The 25,999-nt window shown below is 58.5% G+C and overlaps 1 protein-coding gene across 1 annotated transcript in view; it reads left to right on the forward strand.

The window, feature by feature from the left end:
• The first annotated feature begins 3,779 nt into the window (after positions 1-3,779).
• The window catches only part of ndufb11 (NADH:ubiquinone oxidoreductase subunit B11), a 44,017-nt gene continuing 21,797 nt past the window's right edge, over positions 3,780-25,999 (forward strand). The window contains exons 1-2 of the mRNA XM_072494131.1: positions 3,780-4,022; positions 11,066-11,196. Of these exons, the coding sequence (XP_072350232.1) occupies positions 3,825-4,022; positions 11,066-11,196 (329 nt within the window). The 5' untranslated portion in view covers positions 3,780-3,824. The remainder of the gene's footprint in view (positions 4,023-11,065; positions 11,197-25,999) is intronic.

Raw genomic sequence — 25,999 nt, forward strand, 5'->3', positions numbered from 1 at the left:
CTGAAGGTGGTATATAGAGCGCACCTCACGAGGGCGAGGATGAGCCGATTTTTTGAAGGAGTAGAGGATGTGTGTGAGCATTGCGGGGGGGGGGCGGGCGAATCACGTTCATATGTTTTGGTCCTGTCCAAAGCTAGGGGAGTACTGGAAGGAGGCATTTAAGGTAATTTCCAAGGTGGTGCGTGTGAAACTGGACCCAGGTCCCCGGGAATATTCGGGGTGTCGGACCAGCCAGGGTTGGAAACGGGAGCGGAGGCAGATATCATAGCCTTCGCCTCGTTGATCGCCCGAAGGCGGATCCTGCTGGGATGGAGAGCAGCCTCTCCGCCCAGTGCCCTGGCGTGGCGGGGGGACCTGTTGGAATACTTGACCCTTGAGAAGGTTAACTTCGAACTGAGGGGAAGCTCGGAGGGGTTCTCCAAATCATGGGCATTATTCATTATGCACTTTCAAGAACTGGATAACATCGAACATTAGTTGGGGGGGGGGGGTGAGTGGGAGGGTTGGGGGGAGGGAGGGGGGGGCTGTGTAGATTAAGGGTGACTATGGGTAATCCCGGATTCCTTTTTGTCATTTGTTTATGTAAACATGTGGGCTGATTTTTGGGGGTTGGTGGGCGGATGGGAGCGTTGTTACTGTTATGGGGACTGTTGCTGATTATTGTTTTTGTTGATGGGTGTAAATGTGGGAGAAAATGTGAAAAAGGAGAATAAAAATATATATTTTTTTAAATGTCCCTTGACCTGTTCAGCCAGGTCCAAACACAATACCCTTCATAAATCATCTACACCCCAGCGATCTTTCAAACGTGAACAATATTCCATTAGCTGCCTCTCTGCAAATAAGTGAATGGTTCTCAAGATCTGTGAGCAGAACACTTCCACCGAAAACCAATGATTATCTCACTTTTACGACACCTTAATAACCGTTCTAGCATCCAAACTGTCAATATGCATCTTAACCCAGGTTTTAATGACATCCTGGGCAAACGCGCACTCAGTTCAGGATCCACTCATTCCGGAGTCACAGCACAAAGTGAATCAATCAAAATTCCTTGAAAAACACCTTGGATCCCAATAATTAGTCACTAGGTTTGTACAGTAAGAAGTCTTACAACACCAGGTTAAAGTCCAACAGGTTTGTTTTGAATCACTAGCTTTCGGAGCACTGCTCCTTCCTCAGGTGAATGAAGAGGTATGTTCCAGAAACATATATATATATATATATAGACAGATTCAAAGATGCCAGACAATGCTTAGAATGCAACGAATGAACGGACATCGCGCGACAATCACCAGGCAGGAATGTTCCCTTGCAGTCAAGGACATTCAGCCTCTGATCTCCGGGTAAGCGTTCTCCAAGGTGGCCTTCAGGACGCGCGACAACGCAGAATCGCCGAGCAGAAGTTTGTAGCCAAGTTCCGCACACATGAGTGCGGCCTCAACCGGGACCTGGGATTCATTTCGCATTACGTTCATTCCCCACCATCTGGCCTGCGAAATCCTACCAACTGTCCTGGCTTGACACAATTCACACCTCTTTAACCTGGGGTTACCCCATCTCTGGATCTGTAAAGATTTAATCACCTGCTAATGGTCGCATTCCAAGCATTGTTTGGCATCTTTGAATTTGTCTATATATGTGTTTCTGGAACAGACCTCTTCATTCGCCTGAGGAAGGAGCAGTGCTCCGAAAGCTAGTGACATCGAAACAAACCTGTTGGACTTTAACCTGGTGTTGTAAGACTTCTTACTGTGCTCACCCCAGTCCAACGCTGGCGTCTCCACACTAGGTTTGTAAGTTGAAACGCGATGGTTGCTTATTTATAACAAGAACAATGATGAAATATGCAGCAGATACAGTTGATTAAATATTAATAAGTACCTAACCCCTACTTTAATTTGCCTCCCGACCCTCTAAGCACACAAACACACACAAGACAGACAAACACAGAGGGGCGGAAAGGGGGGGGAAAACATAAGTGAAAAAGAAAAGACTTTGCTTCAGATGGTGTATCCCAGCATGCGTTCTTCGCAGTAAGCTTTTATGTGGAGCTGCTACTGTACTGCAGTGTATTTAAAAAGCAGCGTATTCACATCTTTGCTGGACAGTCAGATACTTTGTTTCCTCAAACCCTGCTATCAGAGGAGGATGTAGCCGGATCTTGCACCTCCGGGCTGCCAGAGTCAAAACTGAAACCAAAAACGACTCAACCTTTGGCGCTCCGAGAAACATTCCAGTGCGATCGGATCCCATCACCGCCTGTTACCGGGCAGAGCACAGCCTTTTGGGGCAATTCATTGGCCACCAGCCAATCTCTGTCACTGATGTGCCGCTCGGTCTACAACTCCCGTCCAAATCAGCAGAGGCGTCTGCTCAAATTAAAGGTACAGGCCACAGCTTTCTACTGTTTGAATTAAAGGTACTGTCCGCCTTAAAGACACAGGTCCATTAATCATCCATGGATCAAAAATGTAATCGCAAATAAAGGAAAGGGTAAATGAGGGGGCAGACAGGGAATACACAGGGAGGACCCTTCCAATAACATTACTGCAAAGAAATATCAATGATGACTATTTCTTGCATTCACCACCCCCTTAGATTGATGTTTTAATAGGATCGCCTCTCATTCTTCAAAACACCAACAGGTAAAGGCCTGACCTTCTTAACCTTTCCTCGTAAAACAAAACCCCCCTTAATCTCAGGAATCAGCCTGTGAACCTCCTCTGGACAACTTCCGACGCGTAGATCCCTCCTCAAGTAAAGGGACAAACTGTACGCAGGCAAGGTCTCCCCGACACCCTGTACAGCTCTCCACTTGCCTGGATGAGCGGCTCCAAAAACACTCAACAAGCTCGATGACGCCCAGGTCAAAGCAGCCCCACTTGATCCACAAACATTCACTCCCTCCCCCACCGACGCACAGAGGCAGCCGTGTGTACCGTCTACAAGATGCACTGCAGCAACTCACCAAGGCCCCTTAGGCAGCACCTCCCAAACCCACGCCCTCTACCATCGAGAAGGACAAGAAATGAATGAAAATCGCTTATTGTCACAAGTAGGCTTCAAATGAAGTTACTGTGAAAAGCCCCTAGTCGCCACATTCCGGCGCCTGTTCGGGGAGGGTTACGGGAATTGAACCGTGCTGCTGGCCTGCCTTGGTCTGCTTTCAAAGCCAACGATTTAGCCCTGTGCTGAGCAGCAGATACCTGGGAATGGCCAATCCACCTCACCTGCACGTCTTTGGACTGTGGGAGGAAACCGGAACACCCGGAGGAAACCCACGCACACACGGGGAGAACGTGCAGACTCCGCACAGACAGTGACCCGAGGCCGGGAGTGAACCCGGGTCCCTGGCGCTGCAGTGCGCTGGAATGTCTATGCTGCTAGACTGTGCAGCGGGAGGGAGTGGTGCTGGCAGAACAGTCGGACTGGAGGGCTAGCCCAGACCCAATGGGCCAAATGGCCTCCTGCTGCAGGATAGAAATTCTGCTTTGTCAGTTGAGGACTCGGTTTGGGATCCCTGTGGCCCTCTCCGTGAGCGGCACCGTGCCCTCACCACCCAACCGGAGTGAGGCAGAGAGCTGGGCTGAGGGGTGGACTCCTGGGCAGGAGTGGGGTGGCATTTCTATATCTGTCGGCATAACGGAAATTGGGTGTTGGGGACCTGCGCCTTTAAGGCCCGGCCGCGCAGGCGTGATTGGCGCTGATTGGCTGGAGGGTGGGCGGGCCGGGCTGTGATTGGATGAGGCGGCTGTCTGTCAGGGGAAGGGGGCGGGGCTTGTTAAAGGGGAGGTCCCGGAGCCCGATCCTGGCGGCGGAAGATGGCGGGCGCTGCTCCGTGTCGTCCTGAGGCGCTGCTGCCGCCTCCCAGCAACCGGCCCCCGGCCCGCCCCGGCCCTCTGCCGGACCCGCACCGGCTCCGCCTCCACCCCCGCCTCCGCCTCCGCCCTGGCCGGGCTCAGGGCCAGCCGCTGGGCTACGGGGACGGAGAGCAGCCCGAGGTCAACCTGTACGACAAGGTGGGGGGGAGGGGCCACCCGGGGGGGGGAGGGGCCGCCCGGGGGGGGAGGGGCCACCCGGGGGGGGGAGGGGCCGCCCGGGTGGGGGAGGGGCCGCCCGGGTGGGGGAGGGGCCACCCGGGCTGAACCCCCCAGTACCCCCCAAACACCCCCCCCCCCCCTCACTCCCTTAAAACCCCCCCATAGCCCCTAAACCCCACTGTACCCCCCAACCCCCTCCCCGTACCCCCTAAACCCCTCCCCGTACCCCCTAAACCTCCCCGTACCCCCTAAACCCCGTACCGCCTAAACCTCCCCGTACCCCATAAACCCCCAGTACTCCCTAACCCCCCATATCGCCTAAACCCCCCATATCGCCTAAACCCCCCATATCCCTAAACCCGCCCCCGTACCCCCTAAATCCCCCCATACCCCCTAAATCCCCCCGTACCACCTAAATCCCCCGTAACCCCTAAACCCCCCCTATCCCCTAAACCCCCCTATCCCCTAAACCCCCCCTATCCCCTAAACCCCCCTGTACCGCCTAAACCCCCCTGTACCGCCTAAACCCCCCTGTACCGCCTAAACCCCCCTGTACCGCCTAAACCCCCTGTACCCCCTAAACCCCCCTGTACCACCTAAACCTCCCGTACCCTGTTAACCCCCCCGTACCCCGTTAAACCCCCCCCGTACCCCGTTAAACCCCCCCCCCCCGTACCCCGTTATACCCCCCCCGTACCCCGTTAAACCCCCCCGTACCCCGTTAAACCCCCCCGAACCCCCTAAACCCCCCCATTCCTCGCCAATATACTGGTGATTCCTCCCAAGGTCGATTAGCCGGCGGTAACTGGCAATTCCCCCCCCCCCCCCCCTGCGCAATCCCATGGAAATAGGCAAATTCCCACCTCCCCCCCCCCCCCCCCCCCAAGGTTGATTATCTGATCACTGAATGGCCATTGGCGAGCCCCCCCCCCCAATACCCTCCCGCCCGAGGTCTATCGGCCAATGGGACTGGCGAGTCCCCCCAAGGTCAATGGGCCGATGGAGACTGCCGATTCCCCCCAAGATCGACCGGCCAATGAGACTGGCGATTTTCTCCCCCCCCCCCCCCCCAGGTCGATCGGCCGATGGAGACTGCCGATTCCCCCAAGGTTGATTGGCCAATGGAGGCTGACGATTTGCCCCCAAGGTGAAACACCCGATGATCATTGGTGCTTGCCCCCACGGTCGATCGTCTGGTGGGGTCTGGCGACAACCAGCCCCCCCCCCCCCCCCCCCCCCCCCCCACTGGCGCCCAACGTACTTGACCAGCCGACGTTGATTCCAACACACCCGCCATTGAAGATTGGAAGGCATCAGTGTTCGCAGAGAGCCACCTCCCCGATTGCCTCACAATCACGTTGCGGTAATCAGCTAGAGAGGGTGTTGTGGTTTATGCCCAATCCCAATGTCCCGCGTGCGGTTATCTAGCTAAGCGTGACCTGCTTTTGGACACTGGGCTCAAACCGCGATGCCATCTCTAGCCTGAACATTAATTTGTGGAGCGGGGCTGAATATCTGCAAACGGTGATGCTTTCCGCAGTCGATTATTGTGATTTGGGGGGGGGGGATGTTGGGGCGAGGTTGCCGCTCACACCTGCCGAGTTCGAGGGGGGGTTTGGGGCGAGGTTGCCTCTCACACCTGGCGAGTTCGAGGGGGGGGGGGTTGGGGCGAGGTTGCCGCTCACGCCTGGCGAGTTGGAGGGGGGTGTTGGGGCGAGGTTGGAGGGGGGTGTTGGGGCGAGGATGCCGCTCACGCCTGGCGAGTTGGAGGGGGGTGTTGGGGCGAGGTTGCCGCTCACCGCCTGGCGAGTTGGGGGGGGGGGTGTTGGGGCGAGGTTGCCGCTCACACCTGGCGAGTTCGAGGGGGGTTGGGGTGAGGTTGCCACTCACACCTGGCGAGTTGGAGGGGGGGGGTGTTGGATCGAGGTTGCCGCTCACGCCTGGCGAGTTGGAGGGGGGGGTGTTGGGGCGAGGTGCCACTCACGCCTGGAGAGTTGTGGGGGGGGTGGGTGTTGGGGCGAGGTTGCCGCTCACAGCCTGGTGAGTTGTGGGGGGGGTGTGTTGGGGCGAGGTTGCCACTCACAGCCTGGCGAGTTTGGGGGTGGGTGTTGGGGGCGAAGTTGCCGCTCACACTAGCCCTGGTGAGTTGTGGGGGGGGTGTTGGGGCGAGGTTGCTGCTCACGCCTGGTGAGTTGTGGGGGGGGTGTGTTGGGGCAAGGTTGCCGCTCAGGCCTGGTGAGTTGTGGAGGGGGGGGTGTTGGGGCGAGGTTGCCGCTCAGCCTGGCGAGTTGGAGGGGGGGGTGTTGGGGCGAGGATGCGCTCACAGCCTGGCGAGTTGGGGGGGGGGGGGGTGTTGGGGCAAGGTTGCCGCTCACGCCTGGTGAGTTGGAGGGGGGGTGTTGGGGCGAGGTTGCCTCTCAGGCCTGCGCGAGTTGTGGGGGGGGTGTTGGGGCGAGGTTGCCGCTCACGCCTGGCGAGTTGGAGGGGTGGGTGTTGGGGCGAGGTTGCCGCTCACAGCCCTGGTGAGTTGGAGGGGGCGGTGTTGGGGCGAGGTTACCGCTCAAGCCTGGTGAGTTGGAGGGGGGGGTGTTGGGGCGAGGGTTGCCGCTCAGGCCTGGTGAGTTGGAGGGGGGGGTGTTGGGGCGAGGTTGCCGCTCACCGCCTGGTGAGTTGTGGGGGGGGGGGTGTTGGGGCGAAGTTGCCGCTCACGCCTGGCGAGTTGGAGGGGGGGGTGTTGGGGCGAAGTTGCCGCTCACGGCCTGGCGAGTTGGGGGGGGGTGTGTTGGGGCGAGGTTACCGCTCAAGCCTGGTGAGTTGGAGGGGGGGGTGTTGGGGCGAGGTTACCGCTCAAGCCTGGTGAGTTGGAGGGGGGGGTGTTGGGGCGAGGTTACCGCTCAAGCCTGGTGAGTTGGAGGGGGGGGGTGTTGGGGCGAGGTTACCGCTCAAGCCTGGTGAGTTGGAGGGTGGGTGTTGGGGTGAGGTTGCCGCTCACGCCTGGCAAGTTGGAGGGGGAGTGTTGGGGTGAGGTTGCCGCTCACGCCTGGTGAGTTGGAGGGGGGGGTGTTGGGGTGAGGTTGCCGCTCACGCCTGGCGAGTTGTGGGGGGGGGGTGTTGGGGTGAGGTTGCCGCTCACTAGCCTGGTGAGTTGGAGGGGGGGTGTTGGGGTGAGGTTGCCGCTCAAGCCTGGTGAGTTGGAGGGGGGGGGTGTTGGGCGAGGTTGCCGCTCACGCCTGGTGAGTTGGAGGGGGGGGGTGTTGGGGCGAGGTACCGCTCAAGCCTGGTGAGTTGGAGGGGGGGGTGTTGGGGCAAGGTTGCCGCTCACGCCTGGCAAGTTGGAGGGGGGGTGTTGGGGTGAGGTTGCTGCTCACGCCTGGCGAGTTGGGGGGGGGGGGTGTTGGGGCGAGGTTGCCGCTCACACCTGGTGAGTTGGAGGGGGGGGTGTGTTGGGGCGAGGGTTACCGCTCACTGCCTGGCAAGTTGGAGGGGGGGGTGTTGGGGCGGGGTTGCTGCTCACGCCTGGCGAGTTGGGGGGGGGGGGTGTTGGGGCGAGGTTGCCGCTCACACCTGGTGAGTTGGAGGGGGGGTGTGTTGGGGCGAGGTTACCGCTCACCGCCTGGCAAGTTGGAGGGGGGGGGTGTTGGGGCGGGGTTGCCGCTCACGCCTGGCAAGTTGGAGGGGGGGGGTGTTGGGGCGGGGTTGCCGCTCACCGGCCTGGCGAGTTGTGGGGGGGGTGTGTTGGGGCGAAGTTGCCGCTCACGCCTGGCGAGTTGGGAGGGGGTGTGTGTTGGGGCGAGGTTGCCGCTCACGCCTGGCGAGTTGTGGGGGGGTGTTGGGGCGAGGTTGCCGCTCACGCCTGGCGAGTTGTGGGGGGGGGGTGTTGGGGCGAGGTTGCCGCTCACGCCTGGTGAGTTGGAGGGGGGGGGTGTTGGGGCGAGGTTGCTGCTCACGCCTGGCGAGTTGGAGGGGGGGGGGTGTTGGGGCGAGGTTGCTGCTCACGCCTTGCGAGTTGGGGGGGGGTGTTGGGGGCGAGGTTGCTGCTCACGCCTGGCGAGTTGGGGGGGGGGGGTGTTGGGGCGAGGTTGCCGCTCACGCCTGGCGAGTTGGAGGGGGGGGGTGTTCGGGGCGAGGTTGCTGCTCACGCCTGGCGAGTTGGGGGGGGGGGGTGTTGGGGCGAGGTTGCCGCTCACGCCTGGCGAGTTGGAGGGGGGGGGTGTTGGGGCGAGGTTGCTGCTCACGCCTGGCGAGTTGGGGGGGGGTTGTTGGGGCGAGGTTGCCGCTCACGCCTGGCGAGTTGGAGGGGGGGGGGTGTTGGGGCGAGGTTGCCGCTCACGCCTGGCGAGTTGGGGGGGGGGTGTTGGGCGAGGTTGCCGCTCACGCCTGGCGAGTTGTGGGGGGGGGGGGTGTTGGGCGAGGTTGCTGCTCACGCCTGGCGAGAGTTGGGGGGGGGGTGTTGGGGCGAGGTTGCCGCTCACGAGCCCTGGCGAGTTGTGGGGGGGTGTGGGAGGAGGTTGCCGCGGGTGTTGGGGCGAGGTTGCCGCTCACGCCTGGCGAGTTGTGGGGGGGTGTTGGGAGGAGGTTGCCGCTCACGCCTGGCGAGTTGGGGGGGGGGGGTGTTGGGGCGAGGTTGCCGCTCACGCCTGGCGAGTTGTGGGGGGGTGTTGGGAGGAGGTTGCCGCTCACGCCTGGCGAGTTGTTGGGGGGGGGTGTTGGGGCGAGGTTGCCGCTCACGCCTGGCGAGTTGGAGGGGGGGGGTGTTGGGGCGAGGTTGCCGCTCACGCCTGGCGAGTTGGAGGGGGGGGGTGTTGGGGCGAGGTTGCCGCTCACGCCTGGCGAGTTGGGGGGGGGGGGTGTTGGGGCGGGGTTGCCGCTCACACCTGGTGAGTTGTGGGGGGGGGGGGGGTGTTGGGGCGAGGTTGCCGCTCACGCCTGGCGAGTTGGAGGGGGGGGTGTTGGGGCGAGGTTGCCGCTCACGCCTGGCGAGTTGTGGGGGGGGCCATCTCCTTCCTGGGCCCCCGATAAACGTTGTGATCCTCAGAAAGGTTTAACGAGCTGGGTGAACTGGGGCATTTCTCGATAGCTCTAATGCAGGCGCTCAGACCGCTGGGCTGAATGTGAGTTAATCCACACTCGTTTGCGGTCCTCGTGCTCCAGTTGCAGGCAGTGACTGCAGGAGCCGAGGGAGTGGAAAGTGGGGCAGGGAATTGTCAGTGGAGCTCGCCTCTTTCCCAACGTTTTTCCTGCCTGATGCTGCTCGGCCTCCCCGCGGACATCGTGTGGATAAATTCAGCTCCACGCTGATTTCATCGTCGCTCAGACCAATGGCGTTTTAACCCGCTGAGTGCCAGCAAATGTAGCGGGTGTTAGGAAACGCCACGCTGGCCGTCTGCTGCCCAGGCGGAGGTGATCGCTTCCAGGCTACAGAACAGGGGGATCATAGAATTTACAGTGCAGAAGGAGGCCATTCGGCCCATCGAGTCTGCACCGGCTCTTTGAAAGAGCACCCTACCCAAGGTCAACACCTCCACCCTATCCCCATAACCCAGTAACCCCACCCAACACTAAGGGCAATTTTGGATACTAAGGGCAATTTATCATGGCCAATCCGCCTAACCTGTACATCTTTGGACTGTGGGAGAAAACCGGAGCACCCGGAGGAAACCCACGCACACACGGGGAGGATGTGCAGACTCCGCATAGACAGTGACCCCAGCCGGGATCGAACCGGGAACCCTGGAGCTGTGAAGCAATTGTGCTAACCAATGTGCCCCTCTCGGGCCTGTTACACAGGAAATAGGAGGAGGCCCATTCAGCCCCCCTCGGGCTTGTTACACAGGAACAGGAGGAGGCCCATTCAGCCCCTCTCCAGCCTGTTACACAGGAACAGGAGGAGGCCCATTCAGCCCCTCTCCAGCCTGTTGCACAGGAACAGGAGAAGGCCCATTCAGCCCCTTTCCAGCCTGTTGCACAGGAACAGGAGGAGGCCCCACTTCCAGCCTGTGACACGGAAACAGGAGGAGGCCCCTTTCAGCCCCTCTCCAGCCTGTTACACAGGAACAGGAGAAGGCCTATTCAGCCCCTCTCCAGCCTGTTAGACAGGAACAGGAGGAGGCCCATTCAGCCCCTCTCGAGCCTGTTACACAGGAACAGGAGGAGGCCGATTCAGCCCCTCTCCAGCCTGTTACACAGGAACAGGAGGAGGCCCATTCAGCCCCTTTCCAGCCTGTTGCACAGGAACAGGAGGAGGCCCCACTTCCAGCCTGTGACACGGAAATAGGAGGAGGCCCCATTCAGCCCCTCTCCAGCCTGTTACACAGGAACAGGAGGAGGCCCCATTCAGCCCCTCTCCAGCCTGTTACACAGGAACAGGAGGAGGCCGATTCAGCCCCTCTCCAGCCTGTTAGACAGGAACAGGAGGAAGCCCATTCAGCTCCTCTCGAGCCTGTTACACAGGAACAGGAGGAGGCCCATTCAGCCCCTCTCCAGCCTGTTACACAGGAACAGGAGGAGGCCCATTCAGCCCCTTGCCAGTCTGTTGCACAGGAACAGGAGGAGGCCCCACTTCCAGCCTGTTACACAGGAACAAGAGGAGGACCATTCAGCCCCTTTGTGAAGCCTCATCATCAAGGCTAATCTGTGACCTAACCCCTCACACCAGTCTTGTTTTCTTCAATAACAAGGCCTCTCTCAGATTTGAAGTTAACAATTTGATCTCCCATTTGTGGAAAAGGATTACAAACTCTCACCCCCCCCCCTCCCCCCCCATCCTGTCTGTAAATGTTTTCCTCAATCCAGTCCTGAAATCCTGACCTCTCATGTTAGACTCTAACTCTCTTCTACCACCCCCACCCTGGTCCCAACCAGCCAGTAATAGGTTCCCTCCATTGTCCCCCATTGATTCCCCATAATATCTCATAAACCTGGATCAAATAACCCCCTAAACTTTGTCAATCCTCGGCAACGCAGTCCTAGTTTGCGTTTAGTCTTGTGATTTCTCTCTCTGTCTCTGTGTGTCCCTCCTGCAGAATCCCGAGTACCATGGCTTCAGTTCGGACCCTGTGGTTGACCTCTGGAACATGAGGCTGGCCTTTTTCTTTGGTATCTCTCTGGCGATTGTGATGGGCTCGGTCTTCGTGCACTATCTGCCTGACCGTGGGTAAGTCTCACTTTCTCGAAGTTGGTGGCCAGGTTAAAACATCCACACGCTGCCTTGACCGTCGGTCCCTGGGTGCTAGGATTGTGAGCGTGTGTAAATGTGTGCGAGTGCACGAGTGTGTGCAAGGCGTGAGTACAAATGTCAGCGCAGTTGTGTCAGAAAGCGGCTCGTACATAGTACAGTGTCATCGTGACAATATTTATTTTTTTAAACCCCCAACCCATCTTAGAACTCTCACCAGCCCAGCTGATATAACCTACCCCCCCCAGCAATAATAATAACCGCTTCTCCCCCCCCCCCCCCCCCCAAACAGCTGATCATAGAATCCACAGTGCAGAAGGAGGCCATTCGGCCCATCGAGTCTGCACCAGCCCTTGGAAGGAGCACCCCACCCAAGCCCACACCACCCTAATCCCGTAACCCTACCCAACCTTTTTGGACACTAAAGGGCAATTTATCACGGCCAATCCACCTAACCCGCACATCTTGAAATGAAAATGAAAACCGCTTATTGTCACAAGTCGGCTTCAAATGAAGTTACTGTGAAAAGCCCCTAGTTGCCACATTCCGGCGCCTGTTCGGGGAGGCTGGTACGGGAATTGAACCGTGCTGCTGGCCTGCCTTGGTCTGCTTTCAAAGCCAGCGATTTAGCCCAGTGTGCTAAACCAGCCCCTTTGGACTGTGGGAGGAAACCGGGGCACCCGGAGGAAACCCACGCACACACGGGGAGGACATGCAGACTCCGCACAGACAGTGACCCAAGCCGGAATCGAACCCGGGACCCTGGAGCTGTGAAGCAATTGTGCTAACCACAATGCTACCGTGCCGCCCTGGACTACAGGTGACTAATTTTCTAAAGTATGAGATAAATGGCTGCCACCTTGGGTAGTACCCATACACCTACAGACTCCCCAGGTTCAACTTACAGCCTGTAAAGGAGCCAAAGCTCATTGGTAGCTTCATTAGAGGAGACTGGGGCCGTTACATACAAGATGGGGTCATCTCCCTCCATTTACCCGGAGACCTCAGCGCTATAGCTAAAGGTTGTATCTCCAGCACGAACAGGAGCGGCGACAATGGGCATTCCCATTCAGCGCAAAACCATCCCATGGCTTCCCACAACGGCCGTAGAGGCTTCTTAAAACAGCCAAACACGTGAGATATACCTCTGGCCCAATCTGACTCTGCCCAGCACCTCGCAAAGCTAGAACATCGAACATAAGGACTAGGAGCAGGAGTAGGCCATCTGGCCCCTCGAGCCTGCTCCACCATTCAATGAGATCATGGCTGATCTTTTGTGGACTCAGCTCCACTTTCCGGCCCGAACACCATAACCCTTAATCCCTTTATTCTTCAAAAAACTATCTATCTTTATCTTAAAAACATTTAATGAAGGAGCCTCTACTGCTTCACTGGGCAAGGAATTCCATAGATTCACAACCCTTTGGGTGAAGAAGTTCCTCCTAAACTCAGTCCTAAATCTACTTCCCCTTATTTTGAGGCTATGCCCCCTAGTTCTGCTTTCACCCACCAGTGGAAACAACCTGCCCGCATCTATCCAATCTATTCCCTTCATAATTTTATGTTTCTATAAGATCCCCCCTCATCCTTCTAAATTCCAATGGAGTACAGTCCCAGTCTGCTCAACCTCTCCTCGTAATCCAACCCCTTCAGCTCTGGGATTAACCTAGTGAATCTCCTCTGCACATCCTCCAGTGCCAGTACGTCCTTTCTCAGGTAAGGAGACCAAAACTGAACACAATACTCCAGGTGTGGCCTCACTAACACCTTATACAGTTGCAGCATTATCTCACTAGTTTAAACTCCATCCCTCTAGCAATGAAGGAAAAATTCCATTTGCCTTCTTAATCACCTGTTGCACCTGTAAACCAACTTTTTGTGACATAAGAGTGCAGCAGGAGGCCATTCGGCCCATCGAGTCTGCACCAACCAACTTAAGCCCTCACTTCGACCCCATCCCTGTAACCCAATAACCCCATCTAACCTTTTTGGACACTAAGGACAATTTATCACGGCCAATCCACCTAACCTGCACGTCTTTGGACTGTGGGAGGAAACCGGAGCACCCGGAGGAAACCCACGCACACACGGGGAGAACGTGCAAACTCCGCACAGACAGTGACCCAAGCCGGAATCGAACCTGGGACCCTGGCGCTGTGAGGCCGCAGTGCTAACCACTGTGCTCCCGTGCCACCCTCACTCCACCCTTGTCGAACGCTTTCTCAGCATCCAGAGCAGCTCCGGTCCGGGGGCGGGCGAGGGGAGAGGATTGCATTCCAAACCCGCCGTGTATTAGCTGTTAGCTGCCGCCCCTTCTCAAAGCCTGTCTGCTCCTCTGCAATCGCCTCTGCGACACAGGACTCCAATCACAGCGCCAGCTCCTTAACCAACAGCTTGGCGTCCAAGTTGAAAAGAGAGCTGGGCCCTTATAAACCACATTCCGTGGGATTACAAAATGAGGGAGGTGGAGACCTGCATGTATCGGGCAATGATCCCCAAGCTAGAGAGTCATTGAACATATTTACTATCATTGGAGCCAACTGGTCCATAAACTTCTTCTTAAACCCAATGGGAATCCCATCGAGGCCAGGGGCCTTACCTGTTTGGATCAGTCCAATGCCTCTTAGTACCTCCTCAGAGATTGTGTTTGAGCACATCTGAGCATGCGAGTGTGTGATTGTGAGCGCACAAGTGTGTGTGAGAGCGTGCCCCTGTGTGGGCATGCATGTGTGTGAGCACGAGTGTGTGTGTGTCGTGGGTGTGAATGTGTGCTCGCGTTTGTTAGCTTGTGAGGGCTGTCAAACTCCACATTTCCTACTGGAGCAACTGAACACACACACACACACTGGGATGAAAGCGCGCGGGAGTGTGAGCATGGACATATGTCAGTGCGTGTTGGTGAACGGGCGTGTGGATGGGAGCGTGTGCATGTGAGTGGGTACGTATGTGAGCAGGAGTGTATGAGAGCCCATGAAGGTCAGCACGCGTGTGCTTCTGTGTTTCAGTGTGAGTAATAGTGTTCTTGTGTGTCAGTGTGAGAATGTTTTAGTGTGCGAGGGATAGTCTGCTTTTGTGTGTGAGGGAGAGCGCGGGTACGAGGGAGCGCGCGGGTACGAGGGAGCGCGCGGGTACGAGGGAGGGCGCGGGTACGAGGGAGGGCGCGGGTTCGAGGGAGGGCGCGGGTTCGAGGGAGGGCGCGGGTACGAGGGAGGGCACGTGAGGGATAGAGTGTGTGTGAGAGAGATGGTCTGTGTGCACGCGCGGGGGTCTGTGTGCGCGCGCGCGCGCGTGAGTGTCTGCGCGCATGAGGTTTTGTTGGTTTGTGTGTGCGCGCGCGTGAGGGATTGTGTGCGCAAGGGATGGAGTGTTTGTGTGCAGGGGATAGCGGACCTGTCTGCGAGCGTGTCTGCGAGCGTGTGTCTGCGAGCGCGCGTGTCTGCGAGCGCGTGTGTCTGCGAGCGCGTGTGTCTGCGTGCGCGTGTCTGTGTGTTTGTGTGTGTGTGTGTGTGTGTGTGTGTGTGTGTGTCTGTGTGCGTGTGTGTTTGTGTGTGTGTGTTTCTCTGTGTGTTTCTCTGTGTGTGTGTGTTTCTCTGTGTGTGTGTGTTTCTCTGTGTGTGTGTGTGTTTCTCTGTGTGTGTGTGTGTTTCTCTGTGTGTGTGTGTTTCTGTGTGTGTTTCTGTGTGTGTTTCTGTGTGTGTTTGTGTGTGTGTTTCTCTGTGTGTGTTTCTCTGTGTGTGTTTCTCTGTGTGTGTTTCTCTGTGTGTGTGTCTCTGTGTGTGTGTGAGTTCAGTTGCTACAGTAGGAAATGTGGAGTTTGACAGCTGTGAGCTTTAAATAGCTCCACACTCAATCATTTCTTCTTAATAACACACTCTCCTGTCAGGGCATCAAAAGTCTTTTCAACCCGGCAGATAGACAATTGGAGAATTTCTTTCCATGTTGCCTTGTGACGAGCTGAGACTGAGTAACAGGAGGAGAAGGACCCAGTTATCAGCCAGCTGGAGGGTGCGAAACGTTACACTGGTCCATCCCTCCCGCCTACCCCCCGCTCCTTCACCGAGATTACAAACTCTCACTGTCATCCCAGCCAGAATCAACTACCTGTGCTTTATATGTGCGGCTGGTTGACTTGAGGAGAGGGGAGGCACTAGGCCCATTCCCAATTCTCCAGCGCTGACCCTCTGACAGTGCGGCGCTCCCTCAGTACTGACCCTCTGACAGTGCGGCATTCCCTCAGTACTGACCCTCTGACAGTGCGGCATTCCCTCAGTACTGACCCTCTGACAGTGCAAGACTCCCTCAGTACTGACCCTCTGACAGTGCGGCGCTCCCTCAGTACTGACCCTCTGAGAGTGCAGCACTCCCTCAGTACTGACCCTCTGACAGTGCGGCATTCCCTCAGTACTGACCCTCTGACAGTGCGGCATTCCCTCAGTACTGACCCTCTGACAGTGCAAGACTCCCTCAGTACTGACCCTCTGACAGTGCGGCGCTCCCTCAGTACTGACCCTCTGACAGTGCAGCACTCCCTCAGTACTGACCCTCTGACAGTGCGGCGCTCCCTCAGTACTGACCCTCTGACAGTGCAGCACTCCCTCAGTACTGACCCTCTGACAGTGCGGCACTCCCTCAGTACTGACCCTCTGACAGTGCGGCATTCCCTCAGTACTGACTCTCTGACAGTGCAGCACTCCCTCAGTACTGACCCTCTGACAGTGCGGCGCTCCCTCAGTACTGACCCTCTGACAGTGCGGCATTCCCTCAGTACTGACCCTCTGACAGTGCAGCACTCCCGCAGTACTGACCCTCTGACAGTGCAGCACTCCCTCAGTACTGACCCTCTGACAGTGCGGCATTCCCTCAGTACTGACCCTCTGACAGTGCGGCGCTCCCTCAGTACTGACCCTCTGACAGTGCAGCACTCCCTCAGTACTGACCCTCTGACAGTGCGGCGCTCCCTCAGTACTGACCCTCTGACAGTGCGGCATTCCCTCAGTACTGACCCTCTGACAGTGCAGCACTCCCGCAGTACTGACCCTCTGACAGTGCAGCACTCCCTCAGTACTGACCCTCTGACAGTGCGGCATTCCCTCAGTACTGACCCTCTGACAGTGCGGCGCTCCCTCAGTACTGACCCTCTGACAGTGCAGCACTCCCTCAGTACTGACCCTCTGACAGTGCGGCGCTCCCTCAGTACTGACCCTCTGACAGTGCGGCATTCCCTCAGTACTGACCCTCTGACAGTGCAGCACTCCCGCAGTACTGACCCTCTGACAGTGCAGCACTCCCTCAGTACTGACCCTCTGACAGTGCGGCATTCCCTCAGTACTGACCCTCTGACAGTGCGGCGCTCCCTCAGTACTGACCCTCTGACAGTGCAGCACTCCCTCAGTACTGACCCTCTGACAGTGCGGCGCTCCCTCAGTACTGACCCTCTGACAGTGCGGCGTTCCCTCAGTACTGACCCTCTGACAGTGCAGCACTCCCGCAGTACTGACCCTCTGACAGTGCAGCACTCCCTCAGTACTGACCCTCTGACAGTGCAGCACTCCCTCAGTACTGACCCTCTGACAGTGCGGCACTCCCTCAGTACTGACCCTCTGACAGTGCGGCACTCCCTCAGTACTGACCCTCTGACAGTGCGGCGCTCCCTCAGTACTGACCCTCTGACAGTGCAGCACTCCCTCAGTACTGACCCTCTGACAGTGCGGCACTCCCTCAGTGCTGACCCTCTGACAGTGCGGCACTCCCTCAGTACTGACCCTCTGACAGTGCAGCACTCCCTCAGTACTGACCCTCTGACAGTGCGGCACTCCCTCAGTACTGACCCTCTGACAGTGCAGCACTCCCTCAGTACTGACCCTCTGACAGTGCAGCACTCCCTCAGTACTGACCCTCTGACAATGCGGCGCTCCCTCAGTACTGATCCTCTGACAGTGCAGCACTCCCTCACCACTGACCCTCTGACAGTGCGGCACTCCCTCAGTACTGACCCTCCGACAGTGCGGCACTCCCTCAGTACTGACCCTCTGACAGTACGGCACTCCCTCAGTACTGACCCTCTGACAGTGCGGCACTCCCTCAGTACTGACCCTCTGACAGTGCGGCACTCCCTCAGTATTGATCCTCTGACAGTGCAGCACTACCTCAGTTCTGACCCTCTGACAGTGCAGCACTCCCTCAGTACTGACCCTCTGACAGTGCGGCACTACCTCAGTTCTGACCCTCTGACAGTGCGGCACTCCCTCAGTACTGACCCTCTGACAGTGCGGCACTCCCTCAGTACTGACCCTCTGACAGTGCGGCACTCCCTCAGTACTGACCCTCTGACAGTGCAGCACTCCCTCAGTACTGACCCTCTGACAGTGCGGCACTCCCTCAGTACTGACCCTCTGACAGTGCAACACTCCCTCAGTACTGACCCTCTGACAGTGCGGCACTCCCTCAGTACTGACCCTCTGACAGTGCAGCATTCCCTCAGCACTGACCCTCTGACAGTGCTGTGCTCCCTCAGTCCTGACCCTCTGACAGTACAGCACTCCCTCAGTATTGACCCTCTGATAGTGCGGCACTCCCTCAGTACTGACCCTCTGACAGTGCAGCACTCCCTCAGCACTGACCCTCTGACAGTGCGGCACTCCCTCAGTACTGACCCTCCGACAGTGCGGCACTCCCTCAGTACTGACCCTCTGACAGTGCAGCACTCCCTCAGTACTAACCCTCTGACAGTGCTGCGCTCCCTCAGTCCTGACCCTCTGACAGTGCAGCCCTCTGACAGTGCTGCGCTCCCTCAGTATTGACCCTCTGAGAGTGCGGCACTCCCTCAGTACTGACCCTCTGACAGTGCAGCGCTCCCTCAGTACTGACCCTCTGACAGTGCGGCACTCCCTCAGTACTGACCCTCCGACAGTGGGGTGCTCCCTCAGTACTGACCCTCAGACAGTGCAGCACTCCCTCAGCACTGACCCTCTGACAGTGCGGCACTCCCTCAGTACTGACCCTCCGACAGTGCGGCACTCCCTCAGTACTGACCCGCTGACAGTGCGGCACTACCTCAGTACTGACCCTCTGACAGTGCAGCACTCCCTCATTACTGACCCTCTGACAGTGCAGCGCTCCCTCAGTAATGACCCTCCGACAGTGCGGCGCTCCCTCAGTACTGATCCTCTGACAGTGCTGTGCTCCCTCAGTCCTGACCCTCTGACAGTGCAGCACTCCCTCAGTATTGACCCTCTGACAGTGCGGCACTCCCTCAGTACTGACCCTCCGACAGTGCGGTGCTCCCTCAGTACTGACCCTCAGACAGTGCAGCACTCCCTCAGCACTGACCCTCTTACAGTGCGGCACTCCCTCAGTACTGACCCTCCGACAGTGCGGCACTCCCTCAGTACTGACCCGCTGACAGTGCGGCACTCCCTCAGTACTGACCCTCTGACAGTGCAGCACTCCCTCAGTACTGACCCTCTGACAGTGCAGCGCTCCCTCAGTACTGTCCCTCTGACAGTGCAGCACTCCCTCAGTACTGACCCTCTGAGAGCGCGGCACTCCCTCAGTATTGACCCTCTGACAGTGCGGCACTCCCTCAGTACTGACCCTCTGACAGTGCAGCACTCCCTCAGTACTGACCCTCTGACAGTGCGGCACTCCCTCAGTACTGACCCTCTGACAGTGCGGCACTCCCTCAATACTGACCCTGCGACAGTGCGGCACTCCCTCAGTACTGACCCTCTGACAGTGCGGCACTCCCTCAGTACTGACCCTCTGACAGTGCAGCGCTCCCTCAGTACTGACCCTCTGACAGTGCAGCACTCCCTCAGCACTGACCCTCTGACAGTGCGGCTCTCCCTCAGTACTGACCCTCCGACAGTGCGGCACTCCCTCAGTACTGACCCTCTGACAGTGCAGCACTCCCTCAGTACTAACCCTCTGACAGTGCTGCGCTCCCTCAGTCCTGACCCTCTGACAGTGCAGCCCTCTGACAGTGCTGCGCTCCCTCAGTATTGACCCTCTGAGAGTGCGGCACTCCCTCAGTACTGACCCTCTGACAGTGCAGCGCTCCCTCAGTACTGACCCTCTGACAGTGCGGCACTCCCTCAGTACTGACCCTCCGACAGTGGGGTGCTCCCTCAGTACTGACCCTCAGACAGTGCAGCACTCCCTCAGCACTGACCCTCTGACAGTGCGGCACTCCCTCAGTACTGACCCTCCGACAGTGCGGCACTCCCTCAGTACTGACCCGCTGACAGTGCGGCACGACCTCAGTACTGACCCTCTGACAGTGCAGCACTCCCTCAGTACTGACCCTCTGACAGTGCAGCGCTCCCTCAGTAATGACCCTCCGACAGTGCGGCGCTCCCTCAGTACTGATCCTCTGACAGTGCTGTGCTCCCTCAGTCCTGACCCTCTGACAGTGCAGCACTCCCTCAGTATTGACCCTCTGACAGTGCGGCACTCCCTCAGTACTGACCCTCCGACAGTGCGGTGCTCCCTCAGTACTGACCCTCAGACAGTGCAGCACTCCCTCAGCACTGACCCTCTTACAGTGCGGCACTCCCTCAGTACTGACCCTCCGACAGTGCGGCACTCCCTCAGTACTGACCCGCTGACAGTGCAGCACTCCCTCAGTACTGACCCTCTGACAGTGCAGCGCTCCCTCAGTACTGTCCCTCTGACAGTGCAGCACTCCCTCAGTACTGACCCTCTGAGAGCGCGGCACTCCCTCAGTATTGACCCTCTGACAGTGCGGCACTCCCTCAGTACTGACCCTCTGACAGTGCAGCGCTCCCTCAGTACTGTCCCTCTGACAGTGCAGCACTCCCTCAGTACTGACCCTCTGAGAGCGCGGCACTCCCTCAGTATTGACCCTCTGACAGTGCGGCACTCCCTCAGTACTGACCCTCTGACAGTGCAGCACTCCCTCAGTACTGACCCTCTGACAGTGCGGCACTCCCTCAGTACTGACCCTCTGACAGTGCGGCACTCCCTCAGTACTGACCCTGCGACAGTGCGGCACTCCCTCAGTACTGACCCTCTGACAGTGCGGCACTCCCTCAGTACTGACCCTCTGACAGTGCAGCGCTCCCTCAGTACTGACCCTCTGACAGTGCGGCACTCCCTCAGTACTGACCCTCTGACAGTGCAGCACTCCCTCAGTACTGACCCTCTGACAGTGCGGCACTCCCTCAGTACTGACCCTCTGACAGTGCAGCACTCCCTCAGTACTGACCCTCTGACAGTGCGGCACTCCCTCAGTACTGACCCTCTGACAGTGTGGCACTCCCTCAGTACTGACCCTCTGACAGTGCGGCACTCCCTCAGTACTGACCCTCTGACAGTGCGGCACTCCCTCAGTACTGACCCTCTGACAGTGTGGCACTCCCTCAGTACTGACCCTCTGACAGTGCGGCACTCCCTCAGTACTGACCCTCTGACAGTGCAGCACTCCCTCAGTACTGACCCTCTGACAGTGCGGCACTCCCTCAGTACTGACCCTCTGACAGTGCAGCACTCCCTCAGTACTGACCCTCTGACAGTGCGGCACTCCCTCAGTACTGACCCTCTGACAGTGCGGCACTCCCTCAGTACTGACCCTCTGACAGTGCAGCACTCCCTCAGTACTGACCCTCTGACAGTGCGGCGCTCCCTCAGTACTGACCCTCTGACAGTGCAGCACTCCCTCAGTACTGACCCTCTGACAGTGCGGCACTCCCTCAGTGCTGACCCTCTGACAGTGCGGCACTCCCTCAGTACTGACCCTCTGACAGTGCAGCACTCCCTCAGTACTGATCCTCTGACAGTGCGGCACTCCCTCAGTACTGACCCTCTGACAGTGCGGCACTCCCTCAGTACTGACCCTCTGACAGTGCAGCACTCCCTCAGTACTGACCCTCTGACAGTGCAGCACTCCCTCAGTACTGACCCTCCGACAATGCGGCACTCCCTCAGTACTGACCCTCTGAAAGTGCGGCACTCCCTCAGTATTGATCCTCTGACAGTGCAGCACTACCTCAGTTCTGACCCTCTGACAGTGCAGCACTCCCTCAGTACTGACCCTCTGACAGTGCGGCACTACCTCAGTTCTGACCCTCTGACAGTGCGGCACTCCCTCAGTACTGACCCTCTGACAGTGCGGCACTCCCTCAGTACTGACCCTCTGACAGTGCGGCACTCCCTCAGTACTGACCCTCTGACAGTGCAGCACTCCCTCAGTACTGACCCTCTGACAGTGCGGCACTCCCTCAGTACTGACCCTTTGACAGTGCAACACTCCCTCAGTACTGACCCTCTGACAGTGCGGCACTCCCTCAGTACTGACCCTCTGACAGTGCAGCATTCCCTCAGCACTGACCCTCTGACAGTGCTGTGCTCCCTCAGTCCTGACCCTCTGACAGTACAGCACTCCCTCAGTATTGACCCTCTGATAGTGCGGCACTCCCTCAGTACTGACCCTCTGACAGTGCAGCACTCCCTCAGCACTGACCCTCTGACAGTGCGGCACTCCCTCAGTACTGACCCTCCGACAGTGCGGCACTCCCTCAGTACTGACCCTCTGACAGTGCAGCACTCCCTCAGTACTAACCCTCTGACAGTGCTGCGCTCCCTCAGTCCTGACCCTCTGACAGTGCAGCCCTCTGACAGTGCTGCGCTCCCTCAGTATTGACCCTCTGAGAGTGCGGCACTCCCTCAGTACTGACCCTCTGACAGTGCAGCGCTCCCTCAGTACTGACCCTCTGACAGTGCGGCACTCCCTCAGTACTGACCCTCCGACAGTGGGGTGCTCCCTCAGTACTGACCCTCAGACAGTGCAGCACTCCCTCAGCACTGACCCTCTGACAGTGCGGCACTCCCTCAGTACTGACCCTCCGACAGTGCGGCACTCCCTCAGTACTGACCCGCTGACAGTGCGGCACTCCCTCAGTACTGACCCTCTGACAGTGCAGCACTCCCTCAGTACTGACCCTCTGACAGTGCAGCGCTCCCTCAGTAATGACCCTCTGACAGTGCGGCGCTCCCTCAGTACTGATCCTCTGACAGTGCTGTGCTCCCTCAGTCCTGACCCTCTGACAGTGCAGCACTCCCTCCGTATTGACCCTCTGACAGTGCGGCACTCACTCAGTACTGACCCTCCGACAGTGCGGTGCTCCCTCAGTACTGACCCTCAGACAGTGCAGCACTCCCTCAGTACTGACCCTCTGACAGTGCGGCACTCCCTCAGTACTGACCCTCCGTCAGTGCGGCACTCCCTCAGTACTGACCCGCTGACAGTGCGGCACTCCCTCAGTACTGACCCTCTGACAGTGCAGCACTCCCTCAGTACTGACCCTCTGACAGTGCAGCGCTCCCTCAGTACTGACCCTCTGACAGTGCAGCACTCCCTCAGTACTGACCCTCTGAGAGCGCGGCACTCCCTCAGTATTGACCCTCTGACAGTGCGGCACTCCCTCAATACTGACCCTCTGACAGTGCAGCACTCCCTCAGTACTGACCCTCTGACAGTGCGGCACTCCCTCAGTACTGACCCTCTGACAGTGCGGCACTCCCTCAGTACTGACCCTGCGACAGTGCGGCACTCCCTCAGTACTGACCCTCTGACAGTGCGGCACTCCCTCAGTACTGACCCTCTGACAGTGCAGCGCTCCCTCAGTACTGACCCTCTGACAGTGCGGCACTCCCTCAGTACTGACCCTCCGACAGTGCGGTGCTCCCTCAGTACTGACCCTCAGACAGTGCAGCACTCCCTCAGCACTGACCCTCTGACAGTGCGGCACTCCCTCAGTACTGACCCGCTGACAGTGCGGCACTCCCTCAGTACTGACCCTCTGACAGTGCAGCACTCCCTCAGTACTGACCCTCTGACAGTGCAGCGCTCCCTCAGTACTGACCCTCTGACAGTGCGGCACTCCCTCAGTACTGACCCTCTGACAGTGAAGCACTCCCTCAGTACTGACCCTCTGACAGTGCGGCACTCCCTCAGAAGTGACCCTCTGACAGTGCAGCACTCCCTCAGTACTGACCCTCTGACAGTGCGGCACTCCCTCAGTACTGACCCTCTGACAGTGCGGCACTCCCTCAGTACTGACCCTCTGACAGTGCGGCACTCCCTCAGTACTGACCCTCTGACAGTGCGGCACTCCCTCAGTACTGACCCTCTGACAGTGCGGCACTCCCTCAGTCCTGACTCTCTGACAGTGCAGCACTCCCTGAGTACTGACCCTCTGACAGTGCGGCACTCCCTCAGTCCTGACTCTCTGACAGTGCAGCACTCCCTCAGTACTGACCCTCTGACAGTGCGGCACTCCCTCAGTACTGACCCTCTGACAGTGCGGCACTCCCTCAGTACTGACCCTCTGACAGTGTGGCACTCCCTCAGTACTGACCCTCTGACAGTGCGGCACTCCCTCAGTACTGACCCTCTGACAGTGCAGCACTCCCTCAGTACTGACCCTCTGACAGTGCGGCACTCCCTCAGTACTGACCCTCTGACAGTGCAGCACTCCCTCAGTACTGACCCTCTGACAGTGCGGCACTCCCTCAGTACTGACCCTCTGACAGTGCGGCACTCCCTCAGTACTGACCCTCTGACAGTGCAGCACTCCCTCAGTACAGACCCTCTGACAGTGCGGCGCTCCCTCAGTACTGACCCTCTGACAGTGCAGCACTCCCTCAGTACTGACCCTCTGACAGTGCGGCACTCCCTCAGTGCTGACCCTCTGACAGTGCGGCACTCCCCCAGTACTGACCCTCTGACAGTGCAGCACTCCCTCAGTACTGACCCTCTGACAGTGCGGCACTCCCTCAGTACTGACCCTCTGACAGTGCGGCACTCCCTCAGTACTGACCCTCTGACAGTGCGGCACTCCCTCAGTACTGACCCTCTGACAGTGCAGCACTCCCTCAGTACTGACCCTCCGACAATGCGGCACTCCCTCAGTACTGACCCTCTGACAGTGCGGCACTCCCTCAGTATTGATCCTCTGACAGTGCAGCACTACCTCAGTTCTGACCCTCTGACAGTGCAGCACTCCCTCAGTACTGACCCTCTGACAGTGCGGCACTACCTCAGTTCTGACCCTCTGACAGTGCGGCACTCCCTCAGTACTGACCCTCTGACAGTGCGGCACTCCCTCAGTACTGACCCTCTGACAGTGCGGCACTCCCTCAGTACTGACCCTCTGACAGTGCAGCACTCCCTCAGTACTGACCCTCTGACAGTGCGGCACTCCCTCAGTACTGACCCTTTGACAGTGCAACACTCCCTCAGTACTGACCCTCTGACAGTGCGGCACTCCCTCAGTACTGACCCTCTGACAGTGCAGCATTCCCTCAGCACTGACCCTCTGACAGTGCTGTGCTCCCTCAGTCCTGACCCTCTGACAGTACAGCACTCCCTCAGTATTGACCCTCTGATAGTGCGGCACTCCCTCAGTACTGACCCTCTGACAGTGCAGCACTCCCTCAGCACTGACCCTCTGACAGTGCGGCACTCCCTCAGTACTGACCCTCCGACAGTGCGGCACTCCCTCAGTACTGACCCTCTGACAGTGCAGCACTCCCTCAGTACTAACCCTCTGACAGTGCTGCGCTCCCTCAGTCCTGACCCTCTGACAGTGCAGCCCTCTGACAGTGCTGCGCTCCCTCAGTATTGACCCTCTGAGAGTGCGGCACTCCCTCAGTACTGACCCTCTGACAGTGCAGCGCTCCCTCAGTACTGACCCTCTGACAGTGCGGCACTCCCTCAGTACTGACCCTCCGACAGTGGGGTGCTCCCTCAGTACTGACCCTCAGACAGTGCAGCACTCCCTCAGCACTGACCCTCTGACAGTGCGGCACTCCCTCAGTACTGACCCTCCGACAGTGCGGCACTCCCTCAGTACTGACCCGCTGACAGTGCGGCACTCCCTCAGTACTGACCCTCTGACAGTGCAGCACTCCCTCAGTACTGACCCTCTGTCAGTGCAGCGCTCCCTCAGTAATGACCCTCTGACAGTGCGGCGCTCCCTCAGTACTGATCCTCTGACAGTGCTGTGCTCCCTCAGTCCTGACCCTCTGACAGTGCAGCACTCCCTCCGTATTGACCCTCTGACAGTGCGGCACTCACTCAGTACTGACCCTCCGACAGTGCGGTGCTCCCTCAGTACTGACCCTCAGACAGTGCAGCACTCCCTCAGTACTGACCCTCTGACAGTGCGGCACTCCCTCAGTACTGACCCTCCGACAGTGCGGCACTCCCTCAGTACTGACCCGCTGACAGTGCGGCACTCCCTCAGTACTGACCCTCTGACAGTGCAGCACTCCCTCAGTACTGACCCTCTGACAGTGCAGCGCTCCCTCAGTACTGACCCTCTGACAGTGCAGCACTCCCTCAGTACTGACCCTCTGAGAGCGCGGCACTCCCTCAGTATTGACCCTCTGACAGTGCGGCACTCCCTCAATACTGACCCTCTGACAGTGCAGCACTCCCTCAGTACTGACCCTCTGACAGTGCGGCACTCCCTCAGTACTGACCCTCTGACAGTGCGGCACTCCCTCAGTACTGACCCTGCGACAGTGCGGCACTCCCTCAGTACTGACCCTCTGACAGTGCGGCACTCCCTCAGTACTGACCCTCTGACAGTGCAGCGCTCCCTCAGTACTGACCCTCTGACAGTGCGGCACTCCCTCAGTACTGACCCTCCGACAGTGCGGTGCTCCCTCAGTACTGACCCTCAGACAGTGCAGCACTCCCTCAGCACTGACCCTCTGACAGTGCGGCACTCCCTCAGTACTGACCCGCTTACAGTGC

The sequence above is a fragment of the Scyliorhinus torazame genome, unplaced genomic scaffold (assembly GCF_047496885.1).
Source record: "Scyliorhinus torazame isolate Kashiwa2021f unplaced genomic scaffold, sScyTor2.1 scaffold_85, whole genome shotgun sequence".
Taxonomy (NCBI): Eukaryota; Metazoa; Chordata; class Chondrichthyes; order Carcharhiniformes; family Scyliorhinidae; genus Scyliorhinus; species Scyliorhinus torazame.